At 36.0% G+C, this 27,773-nt stretch overlaps 2 protein-coding genes across 8 annotated transcripts in view; one reads left to right on the plus strand and one right to left on the minus strand.

Annotated features, from left to right (window-relative positions):
- The window catches only part of COMMD1 (copper metabolism domain containing 1), a 960,866-nt gene that overhangs the window by 929,244 nt on the left and 3,849 nt on the right, over positions 1 to 27,773 (minus strand). The gene's annotated exons all lie outside the window — the stretch shown is intronic.
- USP34 (ubiquitin specific peptidase 34) overlaps positions 1 to 27,773 on the plus strand; it is a 287,921-nt gene that overhangs the window by 244,657 nt on the left and 15,491 nt on the right. For 5 of the 6 annotated variants that reach the window (XM_050753419.1, XM_050753418.1, XM_050753420.1 and 2 more), the window contains 14 exons: positions 1,051 to 1,202; positions 4,968 to 5,016; positions 5,100 to 5,204; positions 5,601 to 5,645; positions 6,655 to 6,759; positions 7,795 to 7,942; positions 13,542 to 14,176; positions 16,314 to 16,471; positions 19,263 to 19,341; positions 21,364 to 21,490; positions 22,122 to 22,229; positions 23,639 to 23,743; positions 23,860 to 23,984; positions 24,975 to 25,098. In XM_050753419.1, the coding sequence (XP_050609376.1) occupies positions 1,051 to 1,202; positions 4,968 to 5,016; positions 5,100 to 5,204; positions 5,601 to 5,645; positions 6,655 to 6,759; positions 7,795 to 7,942; positions 13,542 to 14,176; positions 16,314 to 16,471; positions 19,263 to 19,341; positions 21,364 to 21,490; positions 22,122 to 22,229; positions 23,639 to 23,743; positions 23,860 to 23,984; positions 24,975 to 25,098 (2,065 nt within the window). The remainder of the gene's footprint in view (positions 1 to 1,050; positions 1,203 to 4,967; positions 5,017 to 5,099; positions 5,205 to 5,600; positions 5,646 to 6,654; positions 6,760 to 7,794; positions 7,943 to 13,541; positions 14,177 to 16,313; positions 16,472 to 19,262; positions 19,342 to 21,363; positions 21,491 to 22,121; positions 22,230 to 23,638; positions 23,744 to 23,859; positions 23,985 to 24,974; positions 25,099 to 27,773) is intronic. The other variant, XM_050753421.1, reaches the window with a different exon arrangement.

Below are 27,773 nucleotides of genomic sequence, written 5' to 3' on the forward strand. Positions count from 1 at the left end.
TTTTTGTGAACATTTTGGTGGTCACATTTTGAAGTTCTTTGCTATTAAGTTTGTGAGAGTCTTTCCAAAATTTAAGTAGCTGGTCTATTAATAATATTAAAGTATTACATCAGTTTTGTGTTGTTCATAACAAATGCATTGGGTTGTATGATCTACTTGCACTCTTATTTAGTCCTTTTCTTAACCATAAGAGATAAGTACCCTTTATAACTCCATTTAACAGATGAAACAGTTGAGACTTAGAGAAGTTAATTTGTAATGCTTCACAGAATATACACTAGTAGATCATAAAATCTTTTGACTCTCTGCCTTTAAAAGTCCAAGTGAATGTCTCTTTGAAATACCTACTATTTGGATTATCAGGAAACTATAAATAAGAATTTCTTATTTTGTGTAACTGGCATTTTTATTAAATAGGAAATATTGTTTTATCATACTTGTAATTTTTATCCTGATTTGTCTTCCAATGAGCTTGCTTATAAGAAAAAAGTTATTCAAGGATTTATAGGTAAGGTAAGTAGTCAGTGTTGAGAATTTTTTTGTTGTTTTTGTTTTGTTTTGAGATGGAGTCTCACTCTCATCGAGGCTGGAGTGCAGTGGTGCTGTCTCGGCTCATTGCAACCTCTGCCTCCTGTGTTCAGGCGATTCTCCTGCCTCAGCCTCCTGAGTAGCTGGGATTCTAAGCGTGTGCCACCACTGCTGGCTAATTTTTGTATTTTTAGTAGAAACGGAATTTCAGCATGTCGGCCAGGCTGGTGTCGAACTCCCGACCTCAAATGATCCACCCGCCGCAGCCTCCCAGAGTGCTGGGATTACATGAGCCACCGTGCATGGCAGAAAATTGTTATTCTTCACAGTTCTGGCAATTTAATCTAAGATTGTCCTGAATGTGGTTTAGAATCTTTTACATTAGATTTAGGTCTTTGTGCAGTTGTTTTTCATGTTACAAGCTCCTGCCACCATCTACACTGTTAAATAAAACATGTCATTTGTTCTCAAAATGATATTAAAACTACTACCATATTAAAATTGAATTTTATTCCAACTTAGCCTCAAGTTGAAGTGTTATCAGAGGAAGAAGGGGAAGAAGAGGAGGAGGAAGAAGATATCCTCTCTCTGGCAGAAGAAAAATACAGGCCAGCTGCCCTTGAAAAGATGATAGCTTTAGTTGCTCTTTTGGTTGAACAGTCTCGATCAGAAAGGTGAAATGTTTCGAATTTAAAATGTTTAAAGCATGTTTGGTTTTATTATTTTTACATACTGTTTACCACTAGCTTTTCCACTAGCTTTTTATTATATATGTTTAATTATGTAATTGTTATGCACTAGCTTTTATTATATAATTCCTTTTAAATAATACTACTATTCATCAACTCTTGTGGCATAAGAATTTCAGTTTTTTTCTACCAAACTTTTGCTTTATCTTTGAGTCATGTTAGAAATAGTCATTGAAAAAATATACAGTAAAATATCTAGCAAAATAGAGCGTGCATTCGTTCTTTAACCTAGCAACTTCATTTCTAGGAATCTGTGTCCAAATTACAGAAAGATGTATATGCAAATCCGTTTATTGAAACCATGCTTCTGATAGTAAAAGACTAGAATCAGCTGAATGTACATCAAAAGGAAACTAGTTGAAAAAACAGTATCTATTCAAAAGAGTACTCTATAGCTGAAAAGGAAGTATGGAATTTATCTGTACTACCACAAAGAAATCTTTAGGATCTATTACTAGTAAAAAAAAAAGCAAAGGTGGGAAAACGTGTATATGGTATCGTATTTTTTCAGGGAATGCTATGATGACAGAGAGAGAGGGGGAGAGTGCGTGTGTGTGTGTGTGTGTACAACCAAACCTCATTATTTGTGGATTTCCTATTTGCAAATTCACTCATTTGCTAAAATGCATTTGTGATGCCAAAATTGGCACTCGGGGAGCTTTTGCAGTCATTCACAGATGTGTGCATATGCAGAGTGGCAAAAAACTTGAGTTGCCTGACATGCCTTTCTAGGTAAGGTCAAACAAGGCAACAATTTGCCTTTTTGTTTCAGTTTCCATATTGTAAACAAATGTACTTTTCATGGTGTATGCTGTGAAAATTTTTCGTATATTTATATTTTTTGTTCATGATTTTACTCTTTAAAAGGGCCCTCAACCAGGTGTGGTGGCACGCACCTGTAGTCCCAACTACTTGGGAGGATGAGGTGGATTTTGAGGCTGCAGTACGCTACTTTGGAACCTGTGAATAGCCATTATAGTCCAGTTTGGGCAATATAGAAAGATCCATCTGTAAAAATAAATAAATAAATAAATAAATAAATAAATAAAATGGCCCTCAAGTGTAGTGCTGAAGTGCTCTCTAGTGTTCTTAAGCTCAAGAAGGCTGTGATATGACTTACAGGGAAAATATATATGTTAGATATGTTTCATTCATATGAGTTTTAATACTACTGGCAGTGAGTTAAACATTAACGAATCAACAATATATACTAAATAAGGTATCTTTAAACAGAAACACTCATAAAACAAGGTAATTGTATTGATTGGTTGATAAAAATATTGCCAGAGGCTCACAGAAATTTGTGTATTTTCCCTAGTAGCGATAATTTGGTATTTGCTAATTCAGTATTTGCCACACTTTACAGAACACAACTACCTCAAATACAAGAATTGACTATAAATCAAAAACTTTTTTTTAAAATGGTTTCCAGTGGATAGAGGAAGAAAAACAGGGTGGAGGGGGCGGGAATGGATTCTCGACAGATTTAACTTTGGAATCATATAAATGTATAATTATAAATAAGTAAGAAGTAATCTCTAAAAATCAAAAGCACAGTGAAATAAATGAACTTAACTATATATTAAATAGGTAAATTTCTAGTGGGATGTATAGGAAGGACAAAGAGAATTGCAAAATTTTCCTAAACTGTAACAGTAATTACGTTGTTTGTAATAAAAGTATTATTCTGAAAATATTAATGTATATTACAGGATGAAGCAAATAAGTAACTGTTAATGTCATTGGAAACCAAGATTTTCAGCAAAAGAAAGATAAAAATATTATAGGGTTTTGCATAACTTATTTAAAACTAAATTTGAATTGGAAATATCAGTAGCAGTTTATGGTGTATTTGCAAACAGAAAATCTATTACAGAAAATGTTTTATCTACCACTGTTTTCTGAAAAGACCTGGAAACTCTGTACAACCCAGAATCAGTGAGTACCCTTGGCATCTAGGGTATAGTCTCTAGGTTTCACTTCCCACTGAAAGAATTGGGGTTCCTTGGAAAAACGACCAGTTCCAGTTCTTGGGAAAGAAATGAATGAGAAGCTTGGAATGTCTTGTCATTTTGGAAAGCAAGGAGGCAGTCTAAGACTACTGAGGTCATGGTAAAGAAACTCAAGAGCCAACTTACGGAGGTTTCTACTGGTCATAGATTGGACAGCTTTGAGCATCGGTAATAACTACAGTGGACTGTGAATCAAATCAAAGATATTTAAATCCATGAGTTCATAATAATACCTAAAAAGAAATTTTTTTTAGTTTACTGGCAACTTTTGGAGTATACTAGGAAATCAAATCATTATTTTTGAAACTGATAAATAATGGAAACAGTATCAAGCATTTATTCTACTTGCAAGTATACTTCATGGCAGCCAAATGGTGATTGAGGGGAAGTTTGTGTTCTTACATGTATTCAAGCTAATTAATGAGCAAGGACAATTGGAATTAGAATATCACTGTTTTGGAATCCCAGATGAAATAATGGATCTAGGCAGTTATCATCATTGACAGATAACCTTGCAGAAAGACTAACCCTTCCTTGTGTGCCTTCTACAAGATACTATTAATTAAAAAGTCAAACTTAGATCTCATGAAGTCTGGATCTGACTACCAGTTTATAGAAAATGCAGGGACAGAGTAACATGTTAAGACAGCACCATAAGGATACAATCAGCAAAGTATAAATGTGAGAGAAACTACAGGACAAATGACCTTCAACAGATAAATTGCAAACACAAAGCTGGTGGGGAAACCAATAGATTGAAATATTTAAGAGACATTTCAACTAATTATGGCAAAAGACTTTATTTGAATCCTGATTCAAACAAGTTAATTTTTTAAATGTTTTTAGAAACTTCAGGAAATGTGTACACTGGATATTGTATGATAGTGCGGAATTATTCATTTAGGCATGAATAGTGGTACTGTGGTTATGTTTTTGAAACCTATCTGTTAAAGATACTATGATTTATGGATTAAATGATAAAACACCTGGAGTTTGCTTCAGAATAATTCATATTGAGTGGATGGGGGTTCAAATGAAACAAGACTGGCTATGATTTTGGTAAATTTGAAGCTGACTGATGGAATACTTGTGCTATTCTATTTTTTAATATAGCTGAAATTTTTATAAGTTATAAAAGAAATACGCAATCTAGGTATAGTGGCTTGTGTCTGAATCCTGGTTATGTAGGAAGATTCCCTGAGCCTAGTAATTCGAGGCTGCAGTGAGCTGCGATCACATCACTGCACTCCTGCCTGGGCAACAGAAGTAGACTCCGTCTCTAAAAAGAAGGAAAGGAAAAAAGGAAGAAATATACAGTAATTTTAAACTGGGAGATGAAATGCTAATTTCTAGAAGTCCATTTGGTTTTGAAGGGTCTCATGTCCAAAAAAAAAAAAAAAAGTAAGTAAAGTAAGACCCATCCTACTGTTTTATATACTAAAATAGTAAGTTAATTAAATGAAAATGAAGTACATTTGGGCTTTCATTTACCAATCCTGGAATGTTGAAAAATTGCCTAAAAGACATTTAGCAAGCAAGTGTAGCTAGCAAAAAATCATTTTATGATGGCAGGTTAGTATAGTTACAATTGAATCAACAATTTTTGATACATGTTGTAAATCACTGTAAAGTAATACAGAAGGAAGAAAAACTTATTTCCACTAATATTTTCTTTCAGGCATTTGACATTATCACAGACTGACATGGCAGCATTAACAGGAGGAAAGGTAGTACATTCTCTAATATTAGACAATTTGATCATCACAAAAATAATAACAGTTCTTAAATGAACAACTTTTGCTTTTGACAGGGATTTCCCTTCTTGTTTCAACATATTCGTGATGGCATCAATATAAGACAAACTTGTAATCTGATTTTCAGCCTGTGTCGATACAATAATCGACTTGCAGAACATGTAAGTGCTAAGGAACAGTCTTAAAGATTTTTGGAAAATTTTAAAAAGATTACCCTGAAATCTGGCCGGGTGCGGTGGCTCATGCCTGTAATCCCAGCACTTTGGGAGGCCAAGGCGGGAGGATCGCTTGAGCCTAGGAGTTTGAGACCAGCCTAGGCAACATAGTGAGAACCCGTCTCTACACAAAATAGAAAAAGCTAGCCGGGTGTAGTGGCACGTGCCTGTAGTCCCAGCTATTCGGAGGCTGAGGCAGGAGGATTGCTTGAGCCTGAGAAGTCAAGGCTGCAGTGAGCTGTGATCTTGCCACTGCATCCCAGCCTGGGCGACAGAGCGAAACCCTGTCTCAAAAACAAAACAAAACAAGAATATCCTGAAATCCTCCTCTTTCTGTTTTAGATTGTATCTATGCTTTTCACATCAATAGCAAAGTTGACTCCTGAGGTATGTAAACATTTGTTTATGTTTTTAAAACAATTTTCAGCACTGCTAATGCTTTTAAATGAGCCTAATTGTTCTTGAGAACAAATTTATCAGGGTTTCTCCCATAATATAATAACTTATTTTTAAGTGTATAATGTTAATAAAATGAACTACTAATCATGTCTTATTACGAATATAATTTTCCCAACTAAATGTAAATATGTATGTAGACTCATTGTATCAGAGTGCCACCTGGATGCCAGGCTTTAAAGTTGTTTGATTTGGAGCATATATCGTAATTGTGCCCAAAGAAAAAGTAGAGCAACCAGGACTCAGCATATGTGTAAACGTATGTAGAAAATAGAATACAGTGTTATATAAAAGTATTTTCATAAAATGGAAATGTTATAACTATTTTAACAATCGATGTCAAACGTTACCATAAATTACCCCTAAGGTTGTTATAGGAAGCTTTTAATCTAAATTTTTCAGTAGAACACAGTTGTCTCATTAACAATTTATTTTTGGGGTTGGGGACATGTTGCTTAAAGGATACATGTTTTCATGAATAAGTTCCAGAGATCTCTTGTGCAGTGTGGTGACAAGAGTTAATTACACTTGAAAATCATTGAGTAGATTTTAAGTGTTCTGACAAAAAATAAGAGTGTGAGGTAATGCATATGTGATTAGCTTGATTTTGCCATTCTACAATGTGTACATATTCCAAAATATTGTACATCATAAATATTTACAGTGTTTGTCAATTTAGAGAATCTTTTTATAATTATCTTTTCCAAAATACACTTGACATCCAGAAAAATCTGTTGGACGTGGTTCCCAGTTGACTTTGTATCCCCTCGCTGATCCTGCTGCTTTATGGTAGTTCAGTTTCACATGTAGAAGTACTGGCTGAGCTCTTCTCCCCTAACACAGATTTAAACGTAGTGTATAGTAGAATATATGTTTCTTTTCTACTGAAAGAGATGGGTTCAGATTGATCTAAATACACAGTCATATATGTGTTTTACAGGCAGCCAATCCTTTCTTTAAGTTGTTGACTATGCTAATGGAGTTTGCTGGTGGACCTCCAGGGATGCCTCCCTTTGCATCTTATATTCTGCAGAGGATATGGGAGGTAAGTCTTGCAGCAGGTGTTTTCAATGTTTATTTCCCTGAGGCTTTTATTTTTATAATATAGTCACTACCATTTTAAGTACCAGTTTCTTATTACCCCAAGATGGTTTTAGTAAGTCACAGGTTTGGGGAAGAAAAGAGTTCTTAGCTAGTCTCCTATTGTATTAAAGACATTCTTGTAGCGTTATAAACAGCTTTAGCCTATTTGAAGTTTTCATTCCCCTACCCTCCAAAGTTCCATAAAGCAACTAGAAGTCCTAGAAATACAAACCAAGTGTTTTCAAGAATTGACAGAAATGGTAGAGGAAGCACCAACCACCCTTTTTCTTCGAGTTATGGCTGAGATCACAAAATTTCTCCTTGTTTGAGTATTGGAAAAGCTCAAGACCAGGGGACAGCAAATCTTTTCCTGAAAGGGTCAGAGAGCAAATATTTTAGACTTTGTGTGCCATACAGTGTCTGTTGAAACTACTCAACTTTGCTGTGGTAGCATATAAGCAATCATGGACAAGAAATGAGTGGGTATGGCTGTGTTTCAATAAAACAACAACAATTGGCAGCCACAGAATTTGACCTACTGGCCATAGTTTACCATCCCCTACTCTAGATTCCTAGGATTCCCCTTTCTCATGAAAAACTCTCCACAGCAGTACAGCGAGCTTCTTGTATTCTCACTTAGTACCAGGTTGGGCATGTAATCAGAAAAGTAAAGATGAGAAACCTTAGATAAATAAAAATACTTTTAAATAAATTTCCAAATTTAGCAAGACCTAGAAGTCTGGAGTTCTCATATTTGTCTTATGGCTCTTGGTTATTTTAAATTTATTTTGTAAACCAGTGACACATTTTTCTGAACATTTCTGTTGACAAAAGTAGTTTTTAAAATGGGAAAAAATAGGGTGAAACCTTTTAAATCTCTAATTGTCAAAAAAATACTTTAGCTTTAAGTGTTTAATAGTATATTCAAAAAGTAAGTAAAAGAAATAATTGCTCATTCAGTTGGCCTTATATTCTGTTCTTGTCATGTTATTTGTAGGTGATTGAATACAATCCTTCTCAGTGTCTAGATTGGTTGGCAGTGCAGACACCCCGAAATAAACTGGCACACAGCTGGGTCCTACAGAATATGGAAAACTGGGTCGAGCGGTTTCTTTTGGCTCACAATTATCCTAGAGTGAGGACTTGTAAGTCAAATATTCAGAATTTCATAAGCCATTTATTTATTGTTCAAAGTTATGTTTTGTTTTGTTTTTAGACAACTACATGCCCATTGTTGTATAATACAGAATTTTTGGAGGTATTATTTCCTTGTTTTTTATGTTTTTTTAAGGATAAGAAACCATGTTATATCTTGGGTAATATCGTCACTACTATCATTTTTGTTTCCTTGCTTGATAAGAGTGATAAGGCATGATCAGCATTAATGAAGGGAGTAAAAGCTTAGAAAATTCTGTCTCAAAAATAACTTTTGAGAAGGTTAAGGATAAAATGGTAATAAAGACATAAGCTGAGAAAAACTATTGGCTGAAATTATGAGAGTTATATAAACACTTTTAAGTTGTACACAAGCCAGTAAAAAAGGTCTTAGGTAGACAAATATCAAAAACAATTCACAAAATAGAAAGTTGCTTGGAAATAAACATAGAAAATGTTATTTTGATAGTTCAAAAAATGAAAATCTAATTTTTAAATTTCTTATAATTATTATAAACTTTTCCATTTGCTGAGAAGGCCCTACAGTCAGTGATACTTAAGTAGCAATAAACACATCTGGAATCCAGATGTTGGATTCTTTTTTTTTTTTTTTTTTTGAGACAGTTTCGCTCTATTGCTCAGGCTGGAGTGCAGTGGTTCAGTCTCAGCACACTGCAACCTCGGCCTGTTGGGTTCAACTGATTCATGTTAGCCTCCTGAGTAGCTGAGATAACAGGTGCACCCCACCACACACAGCTAATTTTTGTATTTTTAGTAGAGACAGGGTTTCACCATGTTGGCCAGGCTGGTCTGGAACTCCTGACCTCAAGTGATCCTCCTGCCTCTGCCTCCCAAAGTGTTGGGATCACAGGTGTGAGCCACTGCACCTGCCCCAGATGTTGGATTCTGAACACCATTCTCCAGTAAAAGAATTCACAGCTCCTAGGAGAAATCACTGATTTTAGGGCTAGGGCAGGGAATATACAAGATGAGTGTGGAATATCCTATATAGTGCCAGAAAGTGAAAGTACTCAAAAATCAAAATGGTGGGGGTATGTCAAAGAAACACAGAGCTAACCTGAAAAGAACTCCCAATGGCCAAAGCTGAAACAATTTGAGTAACAAATTATGTAGCACTGGATTATAACCCCAAGGATAAAATAAATATTCATTAGTCCATACTTAGTAGAAATAAATGATTGAATAAATAAATGTAGAAGAAGCAAATCTCCCATACAACAGAATTCCATATAATTTATGTGCACATCTCCCCAGGAGGTGGAGCTTAATTCCTCACTCCTTGAGTATGAGCTTAGTGACTTTCTTCCAAAGAGTTGGGTGTGGGGGAAGTAACTTTACAGTGAAGAAACTTTACAGATACAACTCAGCCAGGTGATAAAGGTTAACATCATTGTTGATCGATGAGGTTGATAGTATGTACCCTTGATATGGCGTGATGGCAAAGGGCACTTTATCTCTTGTGGTCTTCCTTCCAAAAACCCATAACCTGAATCTAACCGTGACACATATCAGACAAACTCAGATTGAGGGACATTCTATGAAATACCTGACCAGTATTCCTTGAAACTGTAAAGGTCATTAGAAACAAGGAAAATCTAAGAAACTGTCACAACCAAGAGGAAGTTAAGGAGACATAATGACTAGCTGTAATGTATACTAGATGGGATCCTGGAACAAAAAAAGGACATTAGGGCAAAACAAGTGAAATCTAAAGTTGAAAGTTTGGTTAGTAGTAATGTACTTGTGTTAGTTCCTTAGTCACAACAAATGTACCATCATAAAATGTTAACTATGGGGAAAACTAGGTGAGGGGGGTGTATCGAAATGGTTCTGCTTATTTTAAAATAGAAGATTCATTTGAGAGAAGCACCTTTCAGTGGTGTGAACACATATGGATTGGCATGGGCACTCTGCTCATGGGCCTTTTTTTTTCCTGCAAGTTTAGTTAACCCCGCCGTAATAGGATCCTTGTAAGAGCACATAGCCAAGAGCTATGTGAGAGCTGTGTGCTCTTACAAAGAGGTGTGTGCTGGTTGGCATTCATGTCTTGACCACTGACCATAAAACCAAAAAAAAAAAAAACTACTACCTTGAACCCCCAAAAAGGTTTTTCAGAAAGCTACTATGCCTAATACTGATGACAGTGCTGAGGAAATGGCATTCTTGTACACTGCAGTGGCATTGTTTAATATTACCCTTATGAAAGACAATTTAACAGATCTTTACCAAGATTCTTAAAAACTGTATGCCCTTTTATTTATTTATTTTTATTTTCTTACTCTTTTTTTTTTTTTTTTTCGGGATGGAGTCTTGCTCTGTGACCCAGGCTGGAGTGTAGTGGCGCAATCTCGGCTCACTGCAACCTCTGCCTCCCAGGTTCAAGTGATTCTCCTGCCTCAGCCTCCTGAGTACCTGGGATTACAGGCACCCACCACCATGCCTGGCTAATTTTTTTGTAGTTTTAGTAGAGTCGGGGTTTCACCATATTGGTCAGGCTGGTCACAAAATCCTGACCTCGTGATCCGCCCACCTTGGCCTCCCAAAATGCTGGATTATAGGCGTGAGCCACTGTGCCCAGCCAGTATGCCCTTTCAATCTCAGTAATACTATTTTAGGGATTCTAGTGTAAGTATATGGATGCCCAACAGCATGATTTATAGTAGTGAAAAATTTTAAACTGTTCAGTTGGGAAACATTGTTATAATGCATCATTTTAAAATTATGATATGTGACGACTAGTAATACGAAAAAGTGCTTGTGCTGTAACTTGATAAGAGTCCAAATATTTGAATAGAATTAGTATAACTTAGAATTAAAATAACGTGTATAAAAGCTTCATAGAAATATTTCTAAATACAACAAAATAAGTGAGAACTTTTAATATAGAGAAAAGAAGAAAAATTGAGACGTCAGTGTCTTAGAGTTGCCATATATACATGGAAGTAGACTTAACGTTTTTTGTAACATACAGCTAGATCCAGGGACTCTTAAGTTAGAGGAAGGCAGTTAACCAAATGGCAAGATGGCCTTTTCTTCCAAATTAACCCTCCTATCTGTTCTTAAAGAAGAACATAATTTTAAAGTTGTATTTTTTCTGTAGCAGAATTTCCTTTTTATTTAAAAGCAAGTAGCTTTTATAGGAAAAGAAGAGGTGGTTAGGTATATGATAAAGCAAAGTAAAATGTTAATTGTAGAATCTCAGTGGTAGGACTTGGTCTTAGTAGAGTTCTTTCCAACCTTATAATGTGTCCAAAAAATTGTCCCAATGAAGTGTTGAAGTGAAAGTATATAACTCACACCAAGCAAATGACTTTTTTTTTGTTTTGTTGTTTTTTTTGTGTTTTTTTTTTTTTTGTTTTTTTTTTTTTTGAGATGGAGTCTTGTCCCATCGCCCAGGCTGGGATGTAGTGCTGCAATCCCAGCTCACTGCAGCCTCCACCTCCAGAGTTCAAGTGATTAATGTGCCTCAGCCTCCTGATTAGCTGGGATTACAGGCGCCCACCACCACGCCCAGCTAATTTTTGTATTCTTAGTAGAGATCGGGTTTCACCATGTTGGCCAGGCTGGTCTTGAACTCCTGACCTCAGATGATCTGCCCGCCCCAGCCTCCCAAAGTGCCGGGATTACAGGCGTGAGACACCGCAGCCAGCCAAATGACTTTTTTAAATCATAAATTACTTTTCTCAATTGCAGTTTGATGCAAAAATTGATCAGGATGATACCTACATGCCAGGTTTTTATATTTGAAACACATAAAAAACTGAGCCTTAAAAATTCTGGCTAAGAAGACTAGTATATAGGTAAAGAAATATCTAGAAAGTAATGCACAAAGTTTAATTTGGAAAGAAATTTGTAAGATAAACTAAAATTAATTTTAGAAACCCTAACTTCGTTTGCTTTGACAGTACAATGGAAATTAACAAATTATCATTAGAATAGGGGAAGACAAGTAATGGTTGTACTGAAAAGAACTCAAACTCGGCCGGGTGCGGTGGCTCAAGCCTGTAATCCCAGCACTTTGGGAGGCCGAGACGGGCGGATCACGAGGTCAGGAGATCGAGACCATCCTGGCTAACACAGTGAAACCCCGTCTCTACTAAAAAATACAAAAAATTAGCCGGGCGAGGTGGCGGGTGCCTGTAGTCCCAGCTACTCAGGAGGCTGAGGCAGGAGAATGGCGTAAACCTGGGAGGCGGAGTGAGCTGAGATCTGGCCACCGCACTCCAGCCTGGGCGACAGAGCGAGACTCCGTCTCAAAAAAAAAAAAAAAAAAAAAAAGAACTCAAACTCAGACATTAGAGAATCTTGAGGAGGTTCCGTAGTGAATGTTAGGAGCATTAACCTGTGAATCTGATAGGCTGGATTTGAATCCCAGCTCTGCCACTAGCTGTGTAAGCTGAGATAGCCCCATCGTTGTAAGCCTGAGTAAAAGTGGGGATAATAAACACAATGCCTAACACATAAAGTTATGATGTCCAATAGTATACATTCAGTAAAGGTTCACAGTTCTTATTATAGTTATTACTATTATTGTTTTACCGTTATCATTATCATCATCATTATTTCTCAAGGCAAAATCTAGGCTCCACCTCTTTATCTGTGTGACCTTGGTCTTTGCTTCTCTGAGATTCAGATTTTCCAGAGCACCGTTAACTCCATCCAGGGTGATTGTGAGGATTAAATGAGAAGTTTATACAGCACCTAGGTCAATGCTTTGTTGATAGTAACTGCTTTTACAGGTTAACGCAACTAATAAGTCATTAACCCCTCAGCATTATAACATAGGCTTAGTAAGTTTAACACCCAATTCCTTCCTTGGGTGTAAGTTTAGCCTTAAAAGACTTTTAAAGATTTTCCAAAGTTAATGTTCTATAATTAGCATATATGTAATCAAATAGGACTTTTATATGTATCTCATTCTTTCTTTATAACTTAAGTGTGTATTATCTGGTCACAGTTTAACACCCAATTCTTTCCTTTGGTGTAAGGTTAGGCTTAGAAGACTTTTAAAGATTTTCCATCGTGTTCTATAATGAGCATATATGTAATCTTATATATGAACTTTTATGTATATCTATTTCTGTCTTTATAACTTAAGTACATTTTACCATAACTGTAAGTTATTACAAAGTAATTTATCACTGTTTTTCAATTAAGAAGAAAACTAAGACTGTAGAACATTAAATGGTTTGACCTTCTCAGGCACCTTTTGGTAGATTTTCTGACTGCAGATGCTGGGTTCCCTCTGTTAAATCATACTACTTCCTGAGAAGAAATAAAAGATAAAGTGGGAAAATTCTGCATCTTAGGCAAGCTAAAGAAAAGTGGTTTAAAAATTATTGCCACTTCAAAAATAACAATGGCAGAATAGAAGGTATCTATTTTTATCACCCCTTGGGATCTTTTTGTGGGGCCAAGAGGAAAGCAGAAAGATATTAAAAGAGATGTTCATGTCCCTTTTTATTCATTTGAATTATTAAAGAGAACAGTGGTTTTGTGATTAATGACTGCTGTTCAGTCTATTTTATATCTTACAAGGATCTGACAGTTTTGTTTTACATTTTATAGCTGCAGCTTATCTTCTGGTGTCCCTTATACCAAGCAATTCATTCCGTCAGATGTTCCGGTCAACAAGGTCTTTGCACATCCCAACCCGTGACCTTCCACTCAGTCCAGACACAACAGTAGTCCTACATCAGGTCTACAACGTGCTCCTTGGTTTGCTCTCAAGAGCCAAACTTTATGTTGATGCTGCTGTTCATGGCACTACAAAACTAGTGCCCTATTTTAGCTTTATGACTTACTGTTTAATTTCCAAAACTGAGAAGCTGATGTTTTCCACATATTTCATGGATTTGTGGAACCTTTTCCAGCCTAAACTTTCTGAGCCAGCAATAGCTACAAATCACAATAAACAGGCTTTGCTTTCATTTTGGTACAATGTCTGTGCTGACTGTCCAGAGAATATCCGCCTTATTGTTCAGAACCCAGTGGTAACCAAGAACATTGCCTTCAATTACATCCTTGCTGACCATGATGATCAGGATGTGGTGCTTTTTAACCGTGGGATGCTGCCTGCCTACTATGGCATTCTGAGGCTCTGCTGTGAGCAGTCTCCTGCATTCACACGACAACTGGCTTCTCACCAGAACATCCAGTGGGCCTTTAAGAATCTTACACCACATGCCAGCCAATACCCTGGAGTGAGTAAAATTGATACTCTTTTATCTGTATCCTCAAATAGATTGGAAATACCTGTTTTTTCCCTTGTGGGAAGTGGTGGCAGAATATAGAATTGTCTCACCATTCTTTCTGAAGAACTTAATGTATATTTGTTTTTTTAAATACATATATAAAATGCTATGTTGTTATAAAATTGATAACTGTGAGGATAACTTTTCTTAGGGTGAAGTTAAAGTTTCATATCTAGTAAAACTTACCTGTTTTCTAATTTGTGGTTTTGTAAATGTATTCTTCATGTGTGCCTAATGAAAAAAGTCAGCTTTGTGGTACAGTTTTAAGGAATTGAGTACTTTGCTATTTAAAAATCAGATATTTGTATCAAGATCTATATGCTGTGCCTAAACTGTGAGCTAGACAATTTTGTATCTTAAGCTAGTAGTATTCCCCAGTATTTATTCTCAAGCTGCATCCAAACAAATGAAATGCTTAAGAGATCAATCAAGATACATGTATATGCAGTCTAAATTGGGTCCCTTTTTCTCTGTAGACTATTTGTAGGTTTTATATTAAGTTTCCTCCCCTCAGTGTAAAACTGTCAAACCTGGATAATACTTTTCACTGTTGCCTCTTATTCTCTGTTGTAAACTGTACTTGAAAGATAGACCATCCTTTATAGATCAGATTGTTTTTTCTAGATGATGTAATGAGTTGTATAGAATCTCACATCTGGGAGAATAACCTAATTTCTAGTCAGAGAAAATTAGAATCCCAGGCTGGCACGGTGGCTCACACCTCTAATTTCAGCACTTTGGGAGGCCAAGGCATGCGGATTCCTTGAGCCCAGGAGTTCAAGACCAGCCTGGGCAACATGCCGAAATTCCATCTCTACAAAAAATGCAAAATTAGCCGGGTGTAGTGGTGTGCACCTATAGTCCCAGCTACTTGGGAGGCTGAGGTGGGAGAATTGCTTGAGCCCAGGAGATTGAGGCTTCATTGAGCCATTGTACTACAGCCTGGGCAACAAAGCAAGACCCTGTCTCAAAAGAAAAAATCAGAATCCCCACAATGCAGGAAAGAAAGTGAGTGTACAAGTACCAAGAAATTCAAAACTAATGCCATAAGAATGTCAATCTTTCTGACTTAAAAGGGGTCAGGATAAGATTTACTAAGTTTCAATGAATTTGTCTGTATCATATTCACGTAAATAATATTTGATCTAGTTACTAGATGTGATGTCCAGAATTAAATATACTTTTGACAAGTACTAGTTGAGTTAGAATGTATCCCTCCATGTTATTTCTTGCCCTTGACATCAGTGAAATGTAATGTCTTTTATTGTTGAATGTCCTTATCTATTAGAAATTTTCATGAAAATGGTACTTAGTTTTTTGCTTTGAAAAATAAGCTGGGGTTTCAGTTCATTGACAAGTATGTGTTAGAAGAGCAGTCCTCTTCTGACATGTGCATATGAGTCTATAAAATTACAGCTAGTGATTTTACTAAAATGTTTGTTTTTACTTTTTATTCATCAGGAACTTGGACTAAGCATCATTCTAGAAAAGCATTTTAAATGTTGGAACAAAGGATTACCTCATATGCACTATTTATTGAAGGATTATTTAGGCATTTAAAATCTTTGTGACAAAGTAATGATTTCTCATTAAAGAAAAAGTGGGTAGGAGATGGTGTGACATGCCTCTGGGTTTACATTTGAAGTTACAAAAGTAGTGCTTTAAGCAGTAGTAAGACTAAAAATGAATTGCATTCACTTACGGTTTTTACTGTTTCTAAACTTGTATTTTAAGATTTGTTGAGTTCTTTTAGTGTTTTTTATTATTATTATTATTATTATTATTATTATTATTTGTATTTTAGTAGAGACAGGGTTTCATCATGTTGCCCTGGCTGGTCTCGAACTCCTGAGCTCAGGCAGTCTGCCCGCCTCGGCCTCCCAAAGTGCTAGGCGTGAGCCACCGCGCCTGGCCAAATTTGTTTAAATAGAATTTGTTACTAATTTTATAACTATCTCGGAATGGTAGCATAATCTAACTTATTTTGTATAGTTTTAAGGATTGGTTAATGAACATAGAAATGAGAAACTGACTCTCTAAAATGCTACAGGGTTAAAAGATCATATGGCTTATTTGGCTTTTTTAGGCAGTAGAAGAACTATTTAACCTGATGCAGCTGTTTATAGCTCAGAGGCCAGATATGAGAGAAGAAGAATTAGAAGATATTAAACAGTTCAAGAAAACAACCATAAGTTGTTACTTACGTTGCTTAGATGGCCGCTCCTGCTGGACTACTTTAATAAGGTAAAAAGATGTTTTTAGTTTTGTCTTGTTTTTTCAAGTGAGATGAGGACCATCTTTTTGATGTTATTTACATTGGGGAAGCATTTGTGCATGTAGCCACTTTGGAAGAACTTACATTTTGAAGGTTCATGAACTACTTTTAAACAGTGTTTGGTCTGGCTTTGGTTTGTATTTGTGATATGTTTTATCATTTTAGGGTTGAAAGGAACCTTAATGTACAGCCTTCTACCCAAAGCTTGAATTGTCTTGAATTGTCTTGTTTATGGCAATTTATCCTCAGACTTGATAGTTCTGTTCTAGAGGCCTCCAGAAAGTTTTCTGCACCTTTGGATGAGTCTTTTAATGTTTTGCATTCTGTTTAGCCCAAATATATCTATCTGGCCTTGCTATACGACTTGGCCAAAATTATAAAACATAATCTTTATAATTAATTTTTCAGAACTACAGAAGTTATTGAATGGTTATGGGAACTACTACAAATTACCCTTAATTCCCCTTACCTATAGAAATAAAATTCAGGCTAATTTCTTAAAATTCTATGTATTACATCTAAGATTTGGAAATGTTTTTTATTAGGCACTTTTTAAAAAAAAATGGTACTTTACTGAAGACTTCACTGTAATATCTTAAGCTACTCAATCTAAGATGAAGTTATTTCAGATTGTCTTCTTTGGAAATGTGAAGACATTTCAAAAGACTCACATTCTTTTCAAATGTGAGTCTTCATTAGTAAACAATGAAATTAACTATGCCGTTGCCGAGGTTTCTTAAAGAAATTGTTTTTAAATTTTGGATTAATTTTGAATACAATTGTTTTCCCAGGGTTTACTACTTAAAGCTTTATTTCAAAAAAGATTTAGAGCATCCTGGGCAATATAGTAAAACCCCATCTCTATAAAAATAAATTAATTAGCAAATACATTAGTGTGCGATGGCGTGCATCTGTAGTCCCAGCTCCTCGCAGGGCTGAGGTGGGAAGATCCTGGAGCCCAAAAGGTGGAAGCTGCAGTGAGCCATGATTGTGCCATTGCACTCCAGCCTGGGTGACAGAGCAAGTCTCAAAAAAAGAAAAAAAATGATTTGGAGATTTCTTAACTCTTCTTGAAAAAGGAAAGGAATAAAGTAGAAGGATTTCCAGTTGTAATCTATAACAACATTTTTCTGGTATCTAATGAAATAAGACCTGTTAACAGTAATATATAACTATGTGAGTAATTACAGTCATATATTGCATAACAACAGGGTTATATTGTGAGAAATGCATTTTTAGGCTATTTCATCATTGTGCAAACATCAGAGTGACTACTCACACACAACTGGATAGTAGCGCCTGCTGTACACCTAGGATATATGGTATAGCCAACTGCTCCGAGGCTGTAAATCTGTATAACCTGTTACTACACTGAATATTGTAGGCAATTTTAACACAAAGGTAACTATTTGTGTATCTAAACATATTTAAACATAGAAAAGTTACAGTAAAAATATGGAATAAAAGACAGAAAATGGTACACCTCTATAAGGCACTTACTGTGAATGGTGCTTGCAAGACTGGAAGTTGCCCTGGGTGAGCCCGTGAATGAGTGGTGAGGGAATGTGAAGGCCTGGGACATAACTGTACCCTACTGTAGACTTCACATTGTACACTAAAGCTACACTAAATTTATTTTAAAATACTTTTTCTTCAATATTAATGTACTGAACTTTTTTTATTTTATACATTTTTTAAATTTCTTGATTCTTTTATCGTAACTCTTAAAACACACATTTTATAGCTGAACAAAAGTATTTTCTTTATATCTTTATAAGATTTTCATATTTAAAATTTTTTTTCTTTTTAAATGTTTTTGTTAAAAACTAAGACATAAACACACACAATTAGGCTAGGCCTTTGCAGGGTCGGGATCATGAGTATCTCTGTCTCCCACCTCCACATCTTGTCCCACTTGGGAGGTCTTCAGAGGCAGTAACTAGCTTAGAGCTGTCATCTCCTCTGACAATGATGCCTTCTTCTGGAGTCCCTCCTGTAGGGCCTAAGGCTGTTTTACATTTAACTTTTTTTAAAATAAGTAATAATGATACTATAGTAAATACATAAGCCAGTAACAGTCATTTATTAACATTATCAAGTATTATGTACTGTACATAGTTGTGGTGTACTTACAAGACTGGCCAGTACAACAGGTTTGTTTATACCAGCATCATCAGAGACATGTGGGTAAGGCATTGTGAATGTTACCATGGCTGTGAAGTCACTAGGCTAATAGGAATTTATCAGCTCCATTGTAATCTTATGGGACCACCATTGTGTTTGTGATCCATCATTTACCAAAATTTCATTTTGTGGCACATGACTGTATTATATAAACTATTTTCGAGGCTGACACATTTTTAGTATTTTTTTCTTCATGTTACTCTTTCTTAATAACCAGCTGATGAGTGTTTAGATAATATGGGTGAATTTTATTATTATCCAGAATTTAACCATCAGAAGATGAGCCCATTATAAAAACCAACATTGTTTATGTGGAAACTTTAAAAATATTCCTATATCTTCTGCCATTGTAGATAATTAAGGGTGGTAGATATTAATATACATAATTTTTTTTAGAGTTTCTTATTTAATATTATTTCTTTATACTACATTTCCAGGAAACAGATGTAGCAGTCTCTTTTCTGTAGGTAGGAAAGCAGAGAGCTTAAATGACGATTTTATTTCTGTTTATTTTTTCATCACCTAAGTGTTGTGTTCTTATTCAGAGTTCTCAAACTGAACTTTGTTTTCTTCTAGTGCCTTCAGAATACTATTAGAATCTGATGAAGACAGACTTCTTGTTGTATTTAATCGAGGGTTGATTCTAATGACAGAGGTAAATATTTTATTGCATTTTACTGTGTGGCTATATCTCATTTTAATGTTCTCACCAAGACTTCTTATTTCATAGACATTTAGAGTTTATGGTAAACTGTTTTACAGGTGGCAAGGTTTTAATTATATAGATCAGTAAGCCTGAATTTATATTCCAAGAATAATTAGGTAATAATTTTTAGGGTGCTGTTTCTTTTTCCATAGTAATTCCATACTTTTCCCATCATTTTGTATTTAGAACAGCCAAGTGAAATAGACTAGTTTTATTCATTTTTAGGGACAAAAATGAAATACGTGTGATTTAATTAAGAGCACACATAATTTCCCAAAAGCCTACTTATTTGGCAGAGTATAGAAACTGAGGTTACCATTGTGAACCCAGAAAATCTGAGACAGGTCTCAGTTAATTTAGAAAGTTTATTTTGCCAAGGTTGAGGATGCACCCTTGACACAGCCTCAGGAAGTCCTGATGACATGTGCCCAAGGTGGTCAGGACACAGCTTGATTTTATATGTTTTAGGGAGATATGAGACATCAGTCTGTATGTAAGAAGTACATTAACTCCGTCCAGAAAGGCGGAGACAACCCAAAGCAAGGCCCCTCCCTCCTCTGGGGCCTTCTCGATCATAGGTACATGAGAGACAGATGGTTGCATTCTTTTGAGTCTCCCATAAGTCTTTCCAAAAGAGTCAGTCCGAATATGTATCTATCTCATTGAGTAGAGGGATGACTTTGAATAGTATGGGAGGCTGATTTGCCCTGAGCGGTTCCCAGCTTGAAGGGGCCCAAGATATTTTCCTTTCACACCATCCTCAGAGGAGACCAGAAGGATTATTACAGGGTTAAAATCAGCCGTTTATGCTTCCTATAATTCTTGAACATCCACAAGTATGAGATGGCTACAAAGTCACCAGAAGTACATTGAGCCCTTTAGCCTAATAAACATGCCAAGAGTACCGTAAGAATTCAAAGGTAGGATGTTTTTTCAGTTGATGATAATAAAAAATAAGAGAACAGGTTTGCACTTAGAAGAATGTGGATTTGCAAAGGTAAGGGGGAAAACATTTAGATAAATGACAATAAGCACTGAGGCAAAGAAATATTGGTTATGTTTGAGGAAGGCTAAGTATTTTAAAAAGGTATGTGAAGAGGAGTAGTAAGCGTTTCATTCTTTAAGATGCAACAGATGTTTATGCTGCTTTAGTTGTGTTTTTAGAAAAAAAATTTTTTTTAATGCAACAGATGTTTAAATGACTACCTTTGTGCCAAGCACTGTGCTAGGTACTAGGGACACAGCAGTGAACAAGACATACCTGGTTCCTGTCCTCACAGCTTACAGGTTAAATACTTTACAAGTACATTGTTCATATTAGGTACTGCCGCAGGTTCTGGGCTAAAAATTTTAACCTTTGAACTGTGGGTGTTACAGATAGTGTGTAAGCTGTAGTGAACTGGTTGAAGAGGGTTCAAAGAAGGGTGCTGTATAGTAAAACAGGGAAAAAACTAAGGGCTTAATTAAGCTAATACAGTTAAAGGAATTAAAAGATTTAACAAGCCAATATAAAGGAAATGAATTCCTACCTTTTGCAGCTGTATTTTACCTCTTTCAGGCCTACTGTTTTGAGTATGGCTGACAGTCACTTTACCATTGTCTTTGGACAGAGGCCCTGGAAAGTTAGTTAAGCTTTTGCCTATTCTCCCTAATCTTTTGTGACCTACTGTTTTGTAATTTCGAAGACTTATAATCTTAGAGCAAGTACTTCTTTTAAAAAAAAGTAATTAAACTATTTCTTCAGACTAGAATATACACACAAAATAGCAGAACTCCGAAGGTGAGGAATGTTTAAAAGAGCTTAATGAGAGAATTTAACTTCAGGATAGAAAGCGAATACATTTGCTTTGCACACATGTGCACACACAGTCTGAGTCTGAAAACATCTATCATAGAGGACGAGTACTACCATTTTGTGGCTCAGTAAGTAAAAATGAAATTAAGTTTTCAATTTTTTCAAATCATTTGTAGTCTTTCAACACTTTGCACATGATGTATCACGAAGCTACAGCTTGCCATGTGACTGGAGATTTAGTAGAACTTCTGTCAATATTTCTTTCGGTTTTGAAGTCTACACGCCCTTATCTTCAGAGAAAAGGTTTGGTCATTCCTACTTCTTATTTTTTGTTAGTGCTACTATTAGAGAGAAGGTTTTAAAATCATGTGCCCCAGAGAAATTGTTTTTATCCTAGTTTATGCACAGAAGATGAGGCTGAAGCTAGCTAACCATCAGGAAATGTTTGTCATGAACTCCTGATGTAAAGCTGGAAGGCTCTTCTATATTTTTGTACCTGTCTGAAAAATACGCAAGCAGGTATCAAGATTTCAGAGATTGGAAAACATTTCCAAACACAGTAACAAGTTGGGCACTTTGTAAAGATTCTCCAGCTGGAAACTTATTTGGCTTAGATTAGATCATTTGCAGTTTCAAGCGAGGTAACTATAAAACATACCTCTCTTATGTCCCTATAAGATAGTGTGAACTCTGAACTTTTTCATATACATTCCTAGAAAGTGGGGCATATTATCAATGAAATATGTTCTTTAAGAAATCTAGCAGGTTTAACATTAGCAGTAATCATCTCATGAAAATGACTTAGCTTTCACCAAAGATGTTTTTGTAATTAATCTGAATTTCTACCATTAGCGTTCTATAGTTTACAGTAGAAAACATTTGTGGGGAAGTTTGATCTCAGGTGGCATATTTATTTGTGCTTTTATGTTTGCAGATGTGAAACAAGCATTAATCCAGTGGCAGGAGCGAATTGAATTTGCCCATAAACTATTAACTCTTCTTAATTCCTATAGTCCTCCAGAACTTAGAAATGCCTGTATAGGTAAGTTACTTGAAAAGTTCACCTGTGTAAAAACCTAGTGGAAGAACATTGTTGTGAGTTTTTCCGTGATGTTAAGCCTGTATTGTTTGAAAGATATTTGTGCTTTTTATGTGTAACTCACACTAGCTAGCAGGTCCTAAGAAAAAGAAAATTTCTTAACTGGCTCATAATTACCCACATGATAATGGGCAGATTACTTAATATATATATATATACGGTCTCCCCGACCTTAGTTCATCTCTAGCTTCTTACAGCTCTAAAATCTTGTGATCCTATGTAAGCAAAGTTGAATCATATAAATGTTTACAAGGTAGAACTGACATTCTAAAAGATAGGAGTACTGATTTCACTGTGAGTTCTTTTGCCTAAAGATACTTCTCAGTATCTGTTCTTAGGCTCTGAGTATCGCATCTTTTTATTGATTGCATATTTATAATAAAATGCTAATTTGTGGCTTTTAAAAGACACCCATTTTAAGGTTATAGTGTTTTTTGTTTTGTTTTGTTTTGACTACCTTAGAAACTTCTTGAGAGCCATAACTGTTTTACACTTTCTCAAAATAGCGTGGATAACTAACTGGCTATCATGTATAAGCAATCCGTCTTGACGTTCTGTGTAATTGCTTCTCTAGCAAGAGGGGAGGGCACATAAGCAGTAACCTGTGATCACCAGAAACTGCCTATAGTCTGTCATCATGAACTTTATTCCTTCCTGTGTGATTGGAGAGTGAGAATCAGTCCAGCCAGCACCGTAAAACATTAAAAGTAGATTAAGGGTTATCCCTTAGAGCAAAAGAATTTTGAACCTTAGGTTTCTTTCTAAGCTGTTGTGGTTGATTTTATGAGACACATAATCAATGTACATTAAATAATCTGGGCTGACTCATGCCTGTAATCCATGCAGTTCAGGAGGTCTAGGCAGGAGAGGATTGCTTGAGACCAGCAGTTCAAAACATAGCGAGACCTCATCTCTACGAAAACAAAAAATAGCCGGGTGGTGGTGCATGCCTGTAGTTTCAGCTACTTGGGAGGCTGAGGCAGGAGGATCACTTGTGCCCAGGAGCTCAAGGCTGTAGTGAGCTGATTGTACCATTGCCCTCCAGCCTGGGAGACAGAGGAAAAAAAAAAAAATCCCTCACTGTACTTTGCCAGAAAGTATCTCATACTTAAACAAGATACCAATAAATAGTGTTTTAATCTTTTGTTTCCACATGATGCCCTATTGTAGTTAATAACTCTGCTGATCTGGTCTTGGTTGAGCATGAGACAGAATTTCTACTCATGTCAGGAGCTTAGTTTTAGACTCATTAAACTGGTTGCAGTGAGGCAATCATAGGATTTGTAAGATTGAAAGTAGCAGGCAGATATAACCCTAATTTTTTGCTACCCAAACTTTGTTTTTATTTTCAGATGTCCTCAAGGAACTTGTACTTTTGAGTCCCCATGATTTTCTTCATACTCTGGTTCCCTTTCTACAACACAACCATTGTACTTACCATCACAGTAATATACCAAGTACGTATTTATCTAGCACAGTACTTCAATATGGTTCGCATTTAATCGTTCTGCACACTGAAGCATGGAGATTTATTTTTTCCATTTATTCTTATTGTACACTTTTAATATCTTAGTGTCTCTTGGACCTTATTTCCCTTGTCGAGAAAATATCAAGCTAATAGGAGGGAAAAGCAATATTCGGCCTCCGCGCCCTGAACTCAATATGTGCCTCTTGCCCACAATGGTGGAAACCAGTAAGGTATGTTGGGATGCCAGGAAAATCCATGTTGCTATAGTACAAAGTAATTTGAAATTTTTCCCCTGGCAGTTATGAGTAGGTTAGACTTAAGTGACCAATTTTGTGGATCCTAAGAAGATTAGATTCATTTGGACTTTTTCCTTTTAGTGCTCTGAAATGTTGGTTGAACATTTGCAAAATCAACAATAAGCACAAGTAGTAAGTTTTTTTTCCCCCTCAAAAATTACCTTAATAGTCTTAATATTTGTCACTAGGCTAAATTATAACTGGGTCATATATCTAAATTTGAAAAGTCATTAGGTACTAACTGTTTTTTTTTTTTTAATTTGACCATATAATCAATGACTTCTTCTACTTCCCTTAAATTATATTCCTTTGACTTAAGCATAATATCATTGATTGATAGATTTGTCATCATTTTTAGTCTGGTTCCTTTCTTCTAACTCGTATTCTAAAATAATGCCAATTCTAAATTATAGAGACAAGGTACATTGATACAGGATAATTTATCTTAGTTTCAACTTTTTTAAAAACAATTTTTCCCTTTATCTTTCTTTACCCACACTTCATTCACACTCTCCCTTGCTTGCCATCTTTGGATCTTCAGTATACTTGAGAAGTTCTTACAAGATAAAATATTTAAAATAATTAACATTATAGGAATAACCTGGAATCTATTTCAAAAGTCAGACTTAATTCATTTTTCTTGATATGTCTGTAGAGCTAAAGTGTCAAATTTTAAAATCCTACAGTAATTTTACTTTATTAAAGTATATAGAAATAATGGGTAATTTTAATTGATAGCATTTGCACACTGAAAATAAACTTATGACAAGATCATAACATTACTAGAAATCTGGATTTTAAAACTAGGTTCTTACAGAATATAAATATTGAATCAGCTTTTTAGTTAAACTTATTACATTTGCACAAAATATGCTCTTTATTATACAATTTAAGTGCAACCATTTTATCATCTTTAACCTTCAGGGCAAAGATGACGTTTATGATCGTATGCTGCTAGACTACTTCTTTTCTTATCATCAGTTCATCCATCTATTATGCCGAGTTGCAATCAACTGTGAAAAATTTACTGAAACATTAGTTAAGCTGAGTAAGTATAAAAGATGAGCAGTAAATTCCACTGAATTATTTTAAGCCCCTAGGCATTCAGGAAGGGGAGAAAAAATATGAGACAATCCTTTTTTTCTTTTTAAAGTGAATGTTTAAAAATATTAATATTCTTGGGAACATTTTAATTTTCATTAAGAAAACACCAACTTACTGGTTTCCATTGACTAGTTCTGCCCAGAGTTTCAGCTGGCCTATAAAGGAGTGTGGAGTAGGGCTGATCGCTTCTGTACATAGAAGCCCACATCCTCCACCATCTGCCCAGCAGATTTTGAAAACAAAAAGCAAAACTGCTCTGCTTAGGGAGGCAGGCTTAGAGGTGGACTTCCCCAGCCCTGATCTTGAGGGTAAGATGAGATCTATAGTGCCAGCTGTGCTTTGGAGCTGGCAATGGCAAGAGCAAACAGTGGGCTTGCCAGTGTGAAGCAGAGGTGCATATATGAGTAATTAGGAGGTAAGTCTCATAAAATAGGTGAGTGAGAAGAAGAGAAACTTGAAAACGGAGACGATGAGAAATAGAAAACAAAACCAGCAGTGAATTATGTAGGTGGGGGAAAACTCAAATATCTTTAGTAATATTGTCTCTGCAGTGGTGTGCCTAAGAGCTGTTAGAGAACTGCTCCCTTCGGGTAACATTCCTATACCTGATAAGTTTTTCGGAGGCATGCAGCTCTCCTCCAGAGGTCCTCTATCTCAGGACTTCCAGAGTTCTAGGCCTGTGTGTCCTCTCTCTTGACTTCATTAGGGATCGGTCAGGATCCTCTCCAATGTTCTGTAGTTTTGAGGGTGGGAAGTGACATACATGTGGAACTACTACCCAGACCAAGAAATAAAACATTGCCATACCCTGCAAGTCGTCTTTGTGCCCCTCGTCAGTCACAGCATTCTCCTTCCTATGGAAAAGGTTTTGATCCATTCCAGGTAGGGCAGAAGATGTGACCCTACCTTAGATTTCATTATCCACGAAGAAGGAGGTGGTAACAGCTGTCAGGGATAATTCCACTTCAGCAAAACCATCTTATTGGCAAGTGATTTAGAGCATTTTTAGATTTGAAAGCTGGTTCCTGGTAACCTGGTATTGTTAGCTGGTTTTATATATGGGTGGCTGGAATGCCAAGATGTAGGGGGATGAGAATATATTCAAATTGGCCATTTCAGGATTATGCACCTGGGTCATGGTACTTGGTAAAAGGCCAAAACCCATCAGTGGCAGTAATCAGGTATAAGACAATATTCAGGAATTCTAGTATTACAGCCTTGCTCCTATATAAAGAAGGGGAATTATAAAAACACTGACCTTTTAAAAAGTTTTTGGTAATTGTGTTCATATAATTTATACTAAAAGTTATGTAAGAAACTATTCTAGTTACTTGGACAACTTTAAGCAAATACTGAATGTTCTACCCTGTTTTGGGTTGTCTTGTCAACGCAAGTGCACACTTTCAGGGAAATTAAACATGGTGGAGAAGTGGAAGAAGGGAAAGAATACTTGCCGTCACATCAGCTGAATCAACTTTTATGATATTTTATAGTCTTATCACTTTCATAACCATGAAGCACTATCACTGCTGCCTCATAGGGCTTAGTTCTCTATATTAGCACGATTTTATAGAACTTTCTGTAAGGGCTGGGTGCGGTGGCTCACACCTGTAATCCCAGCACTTTGGGAGGCCAAGGCGGGCGGATCACGAGGTCAAGAGATCAAGACCATCCTGGCCAACATGGTGAAACCCTGTCTCTACTAAAAATACAAAAATTAGCCAGGCGTGGTGGTGCACACCTGTAGTTCCAGCTACTCGGGAGGCTGAGGCAGGAGAATCGCTGGAACCTGGGAGGCGGAGGTTGCAGTGAGCCAAGATCCCGCCACTACACTCCCGCCTGGCGACAGAGTGTGAGACTCAGTCTCAAAAGAGGAAAAAAAAAAACCACTTTATATAAGGATGGAAATTTATTTGACTGTACCATAGTCAGTAGCCCGTCATTTGTGAGTATTGAGAACTTGAAATGTGACTAAGGAACTGAATTTTTACTTTCTTTAATTTTAACCAAAATAAATTTAAATAGCCAAATGTGACTGGTGGCACGGCACTAAATATAAATCAAAATCTTCACAAATTGAGCAAGAAAAAGAAATTTTTCTTGGTTAATACAGAAAATTGGAAATTGTCTTAGATCCAAAGTTCTTAGATCTTTGTCTAAGACCTAAAAACAATCTTATTGTTACGTCCTCTCTGAATGGAGAGAGTTGTGTCCCATAGTTTGAGCTGACAGAATTACTTTTTCCAAGGAGAGGCCCAGGAAGGGGCTTGAGAAAAGAAAGTCCACATTAATGACCACGCAGAGTTGGTAGAGAATTTTAATTTGTATAATTTCTTTAAGAAATTATATTTGGAAACAAGAAATGAAAAGGGTAAGTTTAAATTGGTTATATCTTTAATCATTTGAACGTTGAGGTTTCATGTCCAAGGGCCGCAATATTAAAATATTGTGACCATAGGTGAGAACATCTCAAGACCTATATTGGATTGTAAGTCATTTCCAGTTGTGAGGAAAAATCTTTTGTGTAATTTTTACATGGGCAACTGAGCAGATCTTAAGATTGGTTAGAGGATAAAGAGAAATATATAATAATTACAGATTTGAATTGCAGAGAACAGT

The sequence above is a fragment of the Macaca thibetana genome, chromosome 13 (assembly GCF_024542745.1).
Source record: "Macaca thibetana thibetana isolate TM-01 chromosome 13, ASM2454274v1, whole genome shotgun sequence".
Taxonomy (NCBI): Eukaryota; Metazoa; Chordata; class Mammalia; order Primates; family Cercopithecidae; genus Macaca; species Macaca thibetana.